The following is a 14,612-nucleotide window of genomic DNA, read 5'->3' on the forward strand; positions in this document are numbered from 1 at the left end:
ACTAACTAAACATTACTTCTTCATTACTTCATCATGTTTGTGGCCCCTGAAATAAAGTGCTGACCTGGTACATCTTTAACATTGATAAATCCGATATGATCAATGGTGCTATAAAATTGAAATGTATTAAGAATTAAAGGAGTGGGTTTGCAAAATTATACTAAGGTCACTAGATTTACACAAAATACAGTATACTGCAGATACACTTTTATAGTTGCTTTATTCACAAAATAAGGCACTTAAACAGTAATGCCTTAGAACAATGCTCACCCAAGTAGAATATTTATGAATTTGACTTGTTACTAACTTCTTAGTGTCTGTAGACCTGAAAAGTCTTGACAAAAAAATAAAAAAACAGATACATGATCTGTAAGTGCAAAGTGCAAATGTTTACAAATAGTAAACATTCAAAAACAGCTTCAAGATGCAACTTAAATCCTACAAAAAACAACAAAGATACACAATTTTCAAGTATTCAAAATTAGGTTGTAGGCCTATGATGTCCAATAATATGACAATCAACAAGTTGACCCTTTTATTTCTTGTAAATGTCCAGCAAGGATCCAGCTGAAGCTGTAGGCTCCTGCTCACAAAAGCCCTTACATGTTTCAGCAAACCTTTTGAGGCTGTCCTTTCTTTTAAAAGTAGACCTCAATGTCTTGTACAGCTCGTGGTTGGTAGCTGCAAGTTCAGCAATTGGTGCCTGATATACAATGGTATTCCGATCTACTCCAAGCCTTGCATAGGCTACCGCTTTGCTGATGCCATCATTCCTCACCATCTCCAGCACCATGTTGTAACGCTGGATGGAGTGATCAGGGGTTTTCACTGCAAGACAAAAAAACACAAGTAGCATGATCAAATGAAACTTAAAACCCACCCTATTTGCTTTATCATCAGACCACTAGCTCTTAACACAGCAGTCAAACCTAGCACACTTGATTACAAATTGTGCAGCAATAGTAACAATAATAAGGTAAAATGCAAACTGGAATCAGAGCTCTCTTAAGTTGCATTAGTAACGTTTCAACCCAACTCTTACTCAAGAAAACACTAGCAATGTACCCAAATCTGATTTTTCTAGTTGAGTCAAATCAGCACTTCAGGCCAATACCGTGAACACTGACCTTGAGACAATTACCCCCTTAAAACATTAAATGTCACTACAACCCCCCTGCAACCAAATATCCCACATAAATTCAAGGATAAAAATCAATGCTGCTAGCTGGCTTCTCATTTTTTTTTATTTTATCAGCTTCATCACCTTTAATTTCATGAATTACTACAAAATTAAACTCTTGAATGTTATCTGATAAAAGTGCATTGCAATGGCTTGTTCGCACGCTTACCAAAGATGTTTATTAGAATGAGAAATGCCACTTTGTACCAATGTATCATTTAAAAAGTTAGTAAGGACTGCACCTGTATTCTTTTGGGTGTCTCTCGGTCAGTAAAGAATGTAACTGTTAACTTACTGCGCACATCTGGACAGCAGTCAAGCAATAATTAATGCTAGTGGTTAGTATTACGGCTTGACTCAGAAACTGAGATTAAAATTTGGGTTCCATCGACTGATCTTAATACCTGACTTTTAGGGACAAGCCCGAGCAAATGAGGAACAAATAGGTATAAAAAAATGACTAGTGCCATCATAATTACTTAATCAGAGTGATATGTGCCAGAAGATAAAACATGTAAAACATATCAACTGTAGAAGCTGTTCTTTCTAAATTAATAAATTAAGTATCATAAAAGAATATGGTAATGCCATGTGTGCATTTAGACATTAGGAGGAATCAAGTAAATACACAGGTGAGGAATGTGTGAGCAAAAAAGGACACATACAGTATGTCTATGACTCTATGAAATAGGGATGACATGATGAGGATATTTTTCCACTGGTTAATAAACTTGTGACAACCGCTTTGTTACAGATAACTGTCCAGTTATAAGCAACACTTCTGTCAATTTTAATGGCAACTTCACTATGTTGGGGTTTACGACAAACCAGTCATCAAAATTAAATTGGCTAATTGTTTTGCAGATGTTATGCATTTGTAAGGATTCAACACACTGCATAACACAACAACTTGATGAGCAAGGCATCTGTCAGCTTCAATGGAAATAGCTTTCACCTGCTGCATCTCTCTTAAAAATTAGTGCCCTCTGCAGTTGTGGGACTTTTGTGATACTACTAGGGAGGAATTTGTTTAGTGAAGGTATAACATGTTTGTGCTAACAGAGTGGTTCTTTTTGTTTTGTCTGCATTGGTCAACGTGCTCAGACAACCTCATTTTAAACTTGCAGTCCATAAACAGACTGAGAAATATGTCACTCAGTACATACCTCGCATTTTTTTCAGCTTTTTTGTTTTGCGCTTGGACTCGGACTTTTTGGGCTTCTTGTCCTCAGATGATGCTGTGTCGGCTTCAGAATCAGAGGACTCATTAGATGAGGAAAGGTCAGTTTCATCTGAGTCATCTTTCTTCCGTCCAGATTGTTTCTTTACAGGTGAGATCTTAATTGCTGTCTCAGCTCTCCTGTCATTTTTGAGCATAAGAGCTGTGCAAAACAAATAAAGTGATTTAACAGCAGATGTTTCATCACAATCAACATACATGTACATTTTTGAGCTTGTAATCTCCTCAAATCATCTTTACCTTCTTTAAGTCTCTCCCGGAGGAAATTTCTCTCCTCAGTAAGCATGTCAATCCATTCTTTTAAGGTGGCATTCTCACCTTTTTGCCTTTCAATGGTTTGCCTAGCCTCCTGCAGAAGTGTCTGTGAAGAAGAGTATTCTGGAACAGATGGAGGCCTCATAATGAAATACTATTACATTTAAAATGTTTGACAATCTCTCTCTCTCTCCTTAGCCAATAGCAAAATGGCAGATAATTAAAGCTGCATAAAACTAAAATTATAAAACTGAAAATATAAATTCCATTTTTAATGTTTCACTGAATGTAACTGTCTATGAAACAAATGCCACATACCGTTTTCTCTTGCCTTTTCTTTTGCAGAGGTTCCTGGATGGTCATGCGGAGGTGGAAGCACTGTACATTTTGAATAAAAGATATAAATAACAAATTTAGAGAGATAATACCTTCGCTCCAAATTATGTCAATGTTCTTTTTTGGCCAGTAATGTATGTTTATGTCTAAGTAGCAGCCAGGTCAAGGGCTAATTTTCTATCAGGAGATAAGAACTTCTTCAGATAATTTTGTATGTTGGGGATTCATTTTGGATTCATAACAACTATTAGTAAGTTTTAGAAATGTAGTATTTGTAGTAAGCTTTATAAAAAACACATAAAATACAACATACAATGTTGAAAAAAGTCAACATTATAATTGAACAATTTCAGTGAGGGCTTAGTAAAATTAACCTTACAATAGCTTATATACAGCACTGTATACAATGTAATAAAGCAGACACCCCCTTTTTAGCAGTATTTCTTTTGCTGATTTTTCTTTGTGTGACTTAATGCAGCACTAAAATATTGATAAGTATGTCAGGATTGTAAAAAGGGTATATGTTACCAACAGTACATGTAGATACTAGTAACCACCTGTGTTTTGAAAATCTCCAGGGAGGATCTCTTTTGGCAGCAAAGTTTGGGTGTTATTTTGACAGCATCTTTTTTATCTCCATCACGAACAACAAACTTTAGTTTCACTATTCAGTTCCAGTGTTTTAAGAGAACAATAAACAATCTTTATAACAACAATACTACATTATTACAACAATACAGACAAAACGATGTAGAATACCTTTTTCATGCATCTTGGCATTTGCAGTTTTTTTCTGTGCCTTATCTTGTGGAGGCTGTTGCACAGACAGGTCTGGGTGGAAGATTACACAAGACAAAACAGAAGAGAATAACTTATTATTAAGCATCATTTTTTAGTGTCACTCTCAATGTCAAATCACTTATTACTGCTTATTGTTTATTAGGAGGGGGTTGTGGGAGTAACGTTATCATTTCACTGTGCAGAGACATGAAGATACACATTTTAACCTGATACTTCAGCTAAGTCAATGTAGCCTAATGTAAGTTATATATAAGCACCTTTAAGTGCACATTTTTTAGAAGTAACGTTAAAGTTATTCCACAACAGTATGCTAACCATTTTTCACATTAGCTAGTGGTGTGTAACGTTAACAGTGTAACTTACAAAACAATGATATATACTAAACCTAAATACTTACAAAGCTGGTGTACAGTGATACCGTTATCCATTATAAAAGAGAATAAATAATAATAGGCTTTTATAGCTAACGTTGACCTTTACCAGTAAGTTGGAATAACCAATACAGAAAACTAGCACGCAGTTGACCTGGCTAACGTTAGCTTGTTCTTGCTAGCTAGCTAGTTAGCAAACGTCACTATAATTTTGTAACGTTCTGAATTTTATAACATACTTTTCCGTCAACAAATTAGCAAGATCAGTGTTTTCTTATGTTACATTACATACCAATAATTTTGTCCGTGTCATACTGAGGTTTCTGACACTTTCTCTTGCCTCTTTGGAGAGCTAAGGATTCCATGCTTAGGTTGTTTTCAGATCTTCCACGCTCTTTTCCCTCTTCCTCCTCCGCCTCCTCTCCACTGTCCTCGGTAACGTTATCTGGTGCTAACTGCAGAACTGTGGAAGTTTTTCTCGTTCCGAGGCAAAATCCCAAGTGGAGCTCTGGAGGTACCTGGATTTCCAATGTGTTGTCCCAAGATGATACCACTGTCAGAGAACACGGCGCTCCAAATAGTTTGATATCATTAAGAACGTTTATGATGTTTTTGTTAGGGAGCATCTCTACAGATAGGGGCGCTATGCATTTTAACAGGAGGCAAAACACTATTCGACAGGGAACACAAGACCGCTCCCGAAAGGTCACCCTACTCCGTCTCTGAATGGTTAGGTTTACGCGGGCAATTAACGTCGCTGAAAAAAAAAAAATAGGCCAGCAAACCTCACGGACCAATTTTACAATCCATGGTACGGACATGAGTCTGGAAAGTAAAATATTGTGTTTCACTGAAGGAAAGCCAACTAAAAGGAAGACAGTCAAGCTGATTAGATGGCTACAAAACAAAAAGCTTTTGAAAAAGAAAATAAGGTGCAAGTTATGTCAAAATGCAATGAAGCTGAAGAAGAAACACAACTCAACAGATGTCTATAGATGGTATGTGGCATAACCTTACTAAATTCACTTCACTTCCTGTTTGTAGGCTATCCCTTTCTTTGCACTGTTGTATTATTTTCTTCATGACTTTATACTCTCTCTCTTTTTTATTTTTACAAATGCTGTGCAGTTTCAACCATTTACCAATATGTATCATTGTTTGTCATGTTTTTTATAATGTATTTATAGTGTTGTGGTGTTGTTGTATTAAAATGTTAGGGGTTGACTAAATTTACTGAAATGTTCCATGGTTAAATGGTTTTGTCCTAATTCAGGACAACATACTATAAAAACAATGCTTTACACAATATTTGTTAAATGGCTATTGGTTTTGTTTATTAAATTGTGTTTATTAAAATGTTGTTAATTACATATTTATTGTATATAGTATTTACTGTATCATGGAAGGTTTACTTACGTTAATTTAAATTTTTTTATTCAGGGTATGCCGACACAAGAGCCACAGGGGAAGAAAAATAACCAAGACAATAAGAACTGGATCTGTCTTTGAGAATTCAAAATGCAGTTTAATTTCATGGATGAAATTTTTCTACAGGTAATCCAAATGAGTTTACTGCATTTTACCAATAATTTCACTGCAATCCAATAGTTTATAATCTTTATAATGACTGTATTTACATAGCTTTATTGTTCTAAGATGTTATAGCAAGGCGGTATACCGCAATACTGCATTCTGTAGCTATATTTAATTAATGAGGGACATAACAAAACACAATTTTTTCCCAGCCTGTAAAATGACTATGTTGTGATGTCCGGAAACATTTAATAAACAGGTACGTTTTCTTCCTTATCAGGTTTTCACAAGGCTTGCGACTGAGGCAGGTTGACATGAAGACAGATGGCATAGCAAAAAGCTCAACAACACTCTCAAAGATGGCAGCCTGTGCAAGAAGAGTCTGTAGACATGCAATGAAGCGACATGAAACAAAAACTGGAAAATGCCTAGGTGATGAAAGGGAGTTTGTTGTCATAGACGAGAGCAACTTTCGCCATAAACGAAAGGTAGGCAGTTTGCGGCTAAATGAAGTCTAAACTATCTGGTTTACCTGTGATGCAGATTGTATACAGCAGGTGTGTCAGTCCGCAAACTTCTTAGCATTGTGATGTCATGGCACAAGTAAGATAAGAACCATTTATGAGAGAGATTGTAATTTCAACAATGAGTCCAAAACTGAAAACTGGCGTATAAGTGGTCAGCCCCAGTACCAGATTCGGTGCCTGCTTGGACCAGAAGCATTTAACCCAAACCCTAACTAACTGCAATTTATAGTTCTACTTCTTGGTTCAAACTACCATTTAGTTTGTAGTGATTGTGAAAAGCAAAGTCATAGTTTGAATCAGGGATGTGTAAAATTGCTCAACATTCACATAGAGAATAATAACGAGCAGCACAAAGAATTTTCTTTTTCAATGTTGCTTGTTTTGATTGATTTACTGAACACCGTTTACGGTACATAATTACTCCATAATTAATTAAAGCCATATTTAAATTTATTTAAAATATTCCCTTGCTCCTGGCCAATACCCATTGTACATTTTTCATCTGTAAGATACCCTAAAGTGGTAAATAAAAATAGTAAAGTCATGGCATCAAGCTGTATCACTAATACAGAATGGTACCAATGGTGAAGTGTTAAAGAGTTTACTTGTTGTATTTACAGTATGGTCGTGGGAGAATATCCAACAGTTGGAGGCGCAAGAACTGGGTTTTTGGAATGCTTGGAGTAAAAGGAAAACATCGAAGACCTTTACTGAAGCTGGTGAAGAGGAGGTCCCGCAACCATTTACTTCCATTGGTGGTGAAGCATGTACGCCCTGGGACAGTAATCATTAGTGATGAGTGGAGGGCATATAGGGGCGCTCTCACCAATTTGGGTTACACACACTTCACCGTGAATCATTCAAGGTGGTTTGTTGATCCTGTTACTGGAGCTCACACTCAGCAGCTAGAGAGGGCATGGTTAACATACAAATCAATAATTTGGCGGCTTAGGGGAAACAGAACTGAGAAACTTTTGAAAGAACATCTTGCAGTTATAGAATGGACTTACTGGCTTGAAACAGGCATAGGAAAGGACCTCTTGGTCGTTTACTGAAGGACATTCGGTCACGTTTCCCTGAGAGCTGACTGGCTTCAGATATAAAGAACATGGTTGTGTCAAGATGGTGCACTGTGTGTGCCTCTCATCAATTATTACATATGAGTCATAGACCTTAGGAGTTACTATACACTTTAAAGGAAATTTTGTCTCAGGAGGTAGAGAAGTCAAATTGTTTAGTGATTGAGCGTATTTACCTATTTTAGTGCTTTCTGTTTTTTGTGGTTCAGTTGAAATAACAACTGATTTAACAATATAAAATTATTGGGGTTTCCAAATGTGACAAATGTTATTGTTTTTTTATGTGACATGGTATGTGAAACTTAAATCTTGTTGGCTTTAGAGTATGAATTAAAGTTTGTTAATATCATGAATGAGTTGTCTTAAATGGTTTTTGAGCTTTAAGATAATACTGTATTATACGTAAAATTCTTCCAACTAAATAATTCACAATTAAAAGTCCAAAATTATAGTTTAATTTTTGTAATTCATAAAACAAAAATGTGATGCCTAAATAAACAGGGATGACTTTATTTGAGGGGTCACAAAGACAATTGCTGCATAAGCCACCATTAATCATATTTTATTTATCAGTGTTAAAGATGTACCAGGTCAGCACTTTATTTCAGGGGCCACAAACATGATGAAGTAATGAAGAAGTAATGTTTAGTTACTGTAGTCTTGATAGTTCATTAGAATATATGTATACTGCTGTGACTGGTTCAGGTCAGCACTTTATTTCAGGGGCCACAAACATGATGAAGTAATGAAGAAATAATGTTTAGTTAATCATGATTACAACACTATAATTCATTAGAATATGTGTACACTTCTGTGACTGGACAGTTTTTAGTTCTGTCACTTAAACTACAAATTTACCTGATGAAGAAGACATGAACATCATTAATAAATCAGAAGTCATGATGATTCAAATACCTTAATTAATGCATTAATAAACTTATTGTTTCTGCATTAAGTCATGCATGAAATACTATAAATCCATGTATATTAATGATAGTTCATGAAGTACTACATGAATGAATTCATGCTTTTTCATGCATGAAGTCATGCATGAATTCATGATAATTCATGTACCATTATTATAAAGTGTTACCCATGAACTCGTAGCGGCCGTTTGGAGCTTCCGAGCACCGGGCTTCCACCGCTGCGAACGGGGTTTTTAGCTTTAGAGAAGGCATTTTATCTGTTAATCCTACCGACGTAGACACTTTGGCGTTATGTAGTTGACCCGCAGTGGTGAATTGTCTGCAGTGCTGCGCGGGTTGTTGCCGTGTTCTCATCTCAGCTCCACCAAGACAAAATAGACAAGCCATTTCAAAAATCTTTCATTTATTGTCAGAAATATCATATTTTCAAAAGCATCACTTTCATAAAATGTTATGTGAGATATTTAGACTGCAAGCAGGCAGATCCGGACAAACGAGCAGGCTTATGTGCCAGGGCTGAGCCCCGAGAGCCCCGGCCCAACTTAACCCCTGCAATTTATCCCGAGAAGGAACATTAATGTTTGTACAACATTTTATGGCAATCCATCCAAAAGTTTTTGGTTTGACTCAAAACCACAAATGTCAACCTCAACTTGTTGATAATGAAAAGTCAGGGGATCACCAGAGTCCGTAGGATTCATATTCAGGGACCATGCATGTCTGTACAAAATTTCAAGGCAATCCATCCGACAGTTGTTGCGATATTTCAGTCTGGACCAAAGTGGTGGTTAGACCAATAAACCGATAATGTCATGTCTGCAGTTGTGTCTCTAGATTGGCTAAAAAGTGAGCGAGTGCAGGTGTAAATGGAAACTACAAGTTGTGAATTGTGATGTATTTTATTGTGATGCATTTCTGATTTTTGCCTCAGTCAGTCACAGTATAATTTATGTGTCCTTGGGGGATTATGGGTGTCTGTACAGTACACTGGGGATCTTGGAAAAAATGTCATTGTTTTGAGCACAAAGGTCTCTGTGACATTTCTATTTCGGAGCAGTGACCTCTCTGCCACCCTACAGCCTGCTGCTGTCATTACAGTCTGCCCAGATGTCTGCTAATGTCACAGATAAAACTCCAACCTCTGCTGTTGACCGCTTGCATCTGCTCATCTCACTGCATTTTCACATTTATTAAGCAAACATGCAGCGCCTGCCTTCACAGAGAGAGGGTGAGGTGAAGAAAGGTGGATTTTATAGGCAAGAAATCGAGGAAAAACAACACCCCTCAGGTTGCAGGTCTACAGTTTAATGAAATGGTTGAATCTCCCAACCTTTGTCCTTTAGTATACTGCCTCTCAGGTATGACCAACAACTCTGTGAGTTGGCAGGTTCAGGTGCAACTTAATAATTTATAACACGTCTTACGAAAGGCCTTTAAAACTGTGTTTTAGGGGACTGTAAGAAATGTTTTTTTTTAAATGCTTCAAAGCTTAATAAAAAATGCATGACTTGGAAGGAAAGGAGAATACAAAACCCCAAAGCAGAACAACACGTGTGCAGGTATTGAGGCGGATTAGCGCCAGAGGCGTTGGTCACCTGGAGCAGCAGAAGTTTTCCCGATGGCCTGTTTGACGCGCTGAGCCTGCGGCGAAATGAAAAGATAAAACGTCCAACGCTGTGTGACAATTCTGCACTGGGGCACATCTTATTCTCATGAACCAGCCTCCATGAGCTGATAGCTGACAGTCTGAGTCTAATTTACATAACAGTCGATGTAAAAGTTAGATCTGGTCAAGGGCGTAACTTTGGGTTCAACATTGGGGGTCGAAAAACAAAAACGTTGAAATAATTGTCCAAAAAGACCCTTGAAAATAGTGACAAAATTGTCTAAAAAATTGTCTAAAGAATTTACAGAAACGTTGAAAGAAGCGACAAAAAATTTTTTAAAACACAAATCAAAAAGGCGACAAAAATGGAAATTATCGTCCAAAACATACTCAGACAAGGCGACAAAAACGTTAAAGAAAGCAACAAAGACGTCCAAAAAAAGCAACAAAAACTTCATTAGCCCCCCTGTAAATTACACAGGCAGCGCTGCCTGGAAGGCACCGTTGGGGGCAAAAAACACCGATAAACAAGGATTTCCCGAATCGATTTGATTCCGATTCACATGATCCCGATTTGATTACATTTTCCATTCGAAGGTTAGGGACATTTCAGTTACAATACCAATTTTGCTTGGATAAAAAAGAGATTCTCAGAGAACGTATGCTGTAAACTGTACAAGCAAGAAGCAACCCTCTATATATTTTGTATAATGCACCAATAAAAATGTTTACATTAAAGGTTAAAATGGTAAAAGTTTGTAACAATGCATCATTGTAATTTTAGTTGGTTGGCTTCTTTGCAATATGTCTTTGGATTAACAGGAAGTAAATTAACAAATATTGTAAATACCTAAATTGGGAAGAAAAGAACATTCATGTTAAAATAGAATGCAAACAAACCGATGTATTCGTAAGATGTCAAAGTTTAGAGTCGCTACGACTACAGCTTTACCTTCTTTTGGTTCAGTCTTGGCTGTTATTAGTGTACATACTGTATGGCACATTTGAGCAGCAGCATCTCTAGAAGTCTAATGCGTTTTGAATATTTTAAATCCAATTTATGCATTTTCTTATGAATTAAACATTACATAATTGAAGTGAACCTTTGAATAATTCAGGAGCTGCTTGGGAAGCTAAGGTCAGCAGGATAAGGCCAGATTTTTAATATGAACAGTTGTAGTGCACATTTTCTACATACCATGTTGTACAAATACAGTGGAGATTATCCGGCACAGGACACTGAATATTGTTTTGTGAAAAAAGGAAACTTGTGGAAAGAGGCCGTAAGGGAATGGGTAATTAGGTGTTGCTGGGGTGAAGTTATTGTCCTCCACTGTAAACACCTGGAATTTGATTTCCCATTAGTGGTGGCTTCTAGCCTAGAAATCTATACGCACCCTAGCGGCAGCAATTTTAATTTGCAGCCAGGGTCGTCTAGCAACTCTCTGTTGGCTTGCTAGCTGGAAAAACCCGACTCTAGTCAGGCCAATCACATTGTGTATAGAGTCGGTGGGCGGGCTTAACATAATGACTGCAGAGTTACGACGGTTCCGCGTGAATTCCCTGCTACTTGAAAAAAAAGACGATGGCGGCTACTGCTGGCAAAAAGCGGTCTTTCGAAACGGCTTTGGAAGACTTGGAATAAAGCTTTTCTTTGAGAAAAGAACAAAGCATGGCACTGAAGTCATTCTTAAAAAAGGAAGATGTGTTCCGAGTTTTGCCGATGGGATACAGCAAAAGAGCCCCAAATTCCGCATAAGGAGGCAGGACGGATTTTACAATATTTTTTATATTTAATTTGTATTGTTTTCAGTTTCATATTCATGTTAATCCTTTTTAATTGTTAATTTCCTTGTTTTTTTCTTGTCTTTTCTCTAACAAAAAGGTACCATGTTCCTTTAACATTAAGGGCCCTATTTTAACGATCTGAAACACAAGTATCAAACGTGAAACGCAAGTAGCTTTGTGGGCGGATCTCAGGCGCTGTTGCTATGATACCGGCGGGATAAATGACTCTTGCGCCCGACGCAAATCTAAAATGGGTTGGTCTGAAGTAGCTAGTGTGGACCAAATCAGAGCGTCATCTTACATTCCCTTTAAGAGCAGGCACGCTTGTTCCATGGCGGATTGCCATTATGTTGGCGGATTTGCCTGGCGCACGCCAGCGGGAGCTGTCCGGGATGCGGCAAAGTAATAAATACCCGTCTTGACCGGGTGGCGATGTTGCTGCTCAGGCGCATCTCCTCAAGTCTGGAGAGGATTGCTGCAGCCATGGAGCGTGGGCTTCCAAACGCACCACCTGCTCCTGTTGTGCCCCTTCCTCCTCCCCTCCCCCCCCCCATTCCACTCCATCTCCGCCCACCCGCTCCATCATGAGCACATCGCGCATAACTCTCGGACCAGATCCCGCCGAAGTGTCCAATCCCGCCGTAGTTCAACATCACGTCTCCTTAAGTCCTCTAATATTTCCTCATTTATGTCATCAACACATCCATAATTCATGGAAATGTTATGTAAAGCCACACACACTTTTTGAGGACTGTACTGTAAAGTGCCTCCTGACCGATCCAAACACCTGAAGCGCATTTTCAGTAATATTTTTCTTTGTAATTATGTATGGTTTGCAAAAATGGGAACTGCTACGTCTGGGGAGATGAGAGAAGCAAAGTGTATGCGCGTTGTGCACACGCTACATTAGGGCCAAGCATGCGCCCCTAAAATAGCATCTGAATAACACACCATTGACTTTAGACTAGCGCCACTGACTTTAGACCAGGTTTTTTCTGGTCTGTGGCGGAATTGTTTTCTGAAACTTCAAAATAGCACCAGAGAACGTTTGCGCCTGAACACGCCTCCTCTTTTCGCTGAACCGCCCCCGGGAGCCCAAATACATTCCCTAATTCACCGGCGTGCGTCTGTGGAGGGAAAAGTCCGCTGTGCATCGGGTGCAAAATAGGAATGATACATAGATACATACGTAAAATGATACATACGTATACATACGAACGGTGTACAAATGCAATTGCACTGAGTGCAAGATAGGGCCCTTATTGTGACTTGTGGCCGGTTAGCTCAATTGGTAGAGCAGGTTGGTAGTTGGTAGAGAGGTTTACTTCTGCTTCTGATTCCCCCTCCAATTTGTTTTTCTATTTACATGCATTTTATAATTCCCTTTTGCGTGGGTTCATTTTAAACTCTTATCATTACCGACCCTTTTTAAACCCCAACATTTTTAAAGTCTTTTTTTACTCATAACTTTCTGTTATGAAAATCAGGGACATTTCCAGTTCACCGGTCAATATATCATTAAAATATCCAATATTCTTATCTATGAAATTAAAAAGGCGCACAACTTCAGGTTTCATGTATTTTGACCATGGTAACTGACAAAATAGTCTATATCCATGACATTCCACTTCCGGGATTGCTCCGTTACCGCCGGAAACATTTAGGCCGGATATCCGTTACCTTCCTCTTTCTTTGTGTTGGCATTTTAAACTCGGGTGGATTTGTGAGGACTATGGTTAACTGCTCCTCGGATCTCTGCAGGGTAAATCCAGACAGCTAGCTAGACTATCTGTCCAATCTGAGTTTTCTGTTGCACGACTAAAACAACTTTTAAACGTACACATGTTCCACTAAAACAAGTTCCTTCCGAGCCTGTTTTGCATTGCCAAGACCCCCGAATGCTATGTAGAGTAGCCAGACTCTCCTCCAGCGCCCTTTGGGGGAGGGTCTAGCAAAGCGAGACTACTGACAAAACAACCCGATTTAAGATGTGTCTTTCTTGCCACGTAAAATATTATTTCTCTTTGTGGTCTGTTTATAACACACCGTTAAAAGCTGGACATTTCTGGTAACAGCTCCAGCCGGGAACAGGCCACCAAAAAACGGGGACTGTCCTCGGAAAACGGTTGTTATGGGATTGTATAAGAAGGCCATGACTGAGATTTACACCTACATTCATATGTATCTGGTTTGATTCATACCACATAATACACAGTTCATTACTGTTCGCAACATGTTTTGGTTCTTCATTTAAATATGTTGCTAAATTCCTGCCTGCGCTCTGTGTTCAATCCATTAGGACTGAGAAACACGGCTTGTGTTGTTTCATTAACAGTCAGCATGTGCAAAGTGGAGTGGCTCAGTGACATCAGAGAGGGATTTACCTTGTAGGATCAAAGCCATCCTTGATATTAGTGTCCTTCACCGCCGCCCCTTCATCCCAGCTCCCTCATCTGCCCACATGAGTCGGCCATCTGGAGTGATTTCAAGAGCCTGCGTGCTCCAAATTAAGACATAATGAGCATGGGAAATCACTGCATTGTTCCACCTGCGCATGAATATAAAACCACGTACAGATCCTCTTTTATTTGGTCATAACGAAGCCTGTATAATAGGGTTTAATTTTAATGAGGTCTATAAAACTGATCTAAAACTATGGAGGATATATTCATTCATAATTAAAATTGAAAGTCCAAAGAGGAAATGAAGCGAGATCAAATAAAAAATATTATTTTACTACGCTTCTAGGAAAAATCATGCCATAATTGAATTTAAAAAAGAAAACTGAAAAAGCAAAGTTGAAATTTAAAATGATAATTTGAAAATGTAAAGTGATATGTAAAAAGTCAAATTTAGCTTAAAGGGGTGATAGAATGCAAAACCGATTTTACCCTGTCATAGTTGAATAACGACAGTTCAGTGGGTAAATAGGACATACATAGAAGCTCAAAGTCCCACTGACACCCCTTT

At 38.2% G+C, this 14,612-nt stretch overlaps 2 protein-coding genes across 2 annotated transcripts; one reads left to right on the plus strand and one right to left on the minus strand.

Annotated features, from left to right (window-relative positions):
• Positions 1-535: 535 nt before the first annotated feature.
• Positions 536-4,885, minus strand: LOC114563601 (neurofilament heavy polypeptide-like). The gene is made up of 6 exons (XM_028590400.1): positions 4,476-4,885; positions 3,771-3,842; positions 2,994-3,053; positions 2,739-2,798; positions 2,347-2,562; positions 536-828 (listed from the first exon to the last, which is right to left on the minus strand). The coding sequence occupies exons 1-6, from the start codon at positions 4,807-4,809 to the stop codon at positions 536-538; spliced, it is 1,035 nt and encodes a 344-aa protein (XP_028446201.1). The 5' UTR covers positions 4,810-4,885.
• Positions 4,865-7,298, plus strand: LOC114563602 (uncharacterized). The gene is made up of 4 exons (XM_028590401.1): positions 4,865-5,181; positions 5,624-5,737; positions 5,997-6,204; positions 6,864-7,298. The coding sequence occupies exons 1-4, from the start codon at positions 4,910-4,912 to the stop codon at positions 7,296-7,298; spliced, it is 1,029 nt and encodes a 342-aa protein (XP_028446202.1). The 5' UTR covers positions 4,865-4,909.
• The last annotated feature ends 7,314 nt before the right edge of the window (positions 7,299-14,612 follow it).

This window comes from Perca flavescens, chromosome 11 (assembly GCF_004354835.1).
Source record: "Perca flavescens isolate YP-PL-M2 chromosome 11, PFLA_1.0, whole genome shotgun sequence".
Lineage (NCBI taxonomy): Eukaryota > Metazoa > Chordata > Actinopteri > Perciformes > Percidae > Perca > Perca flavescens.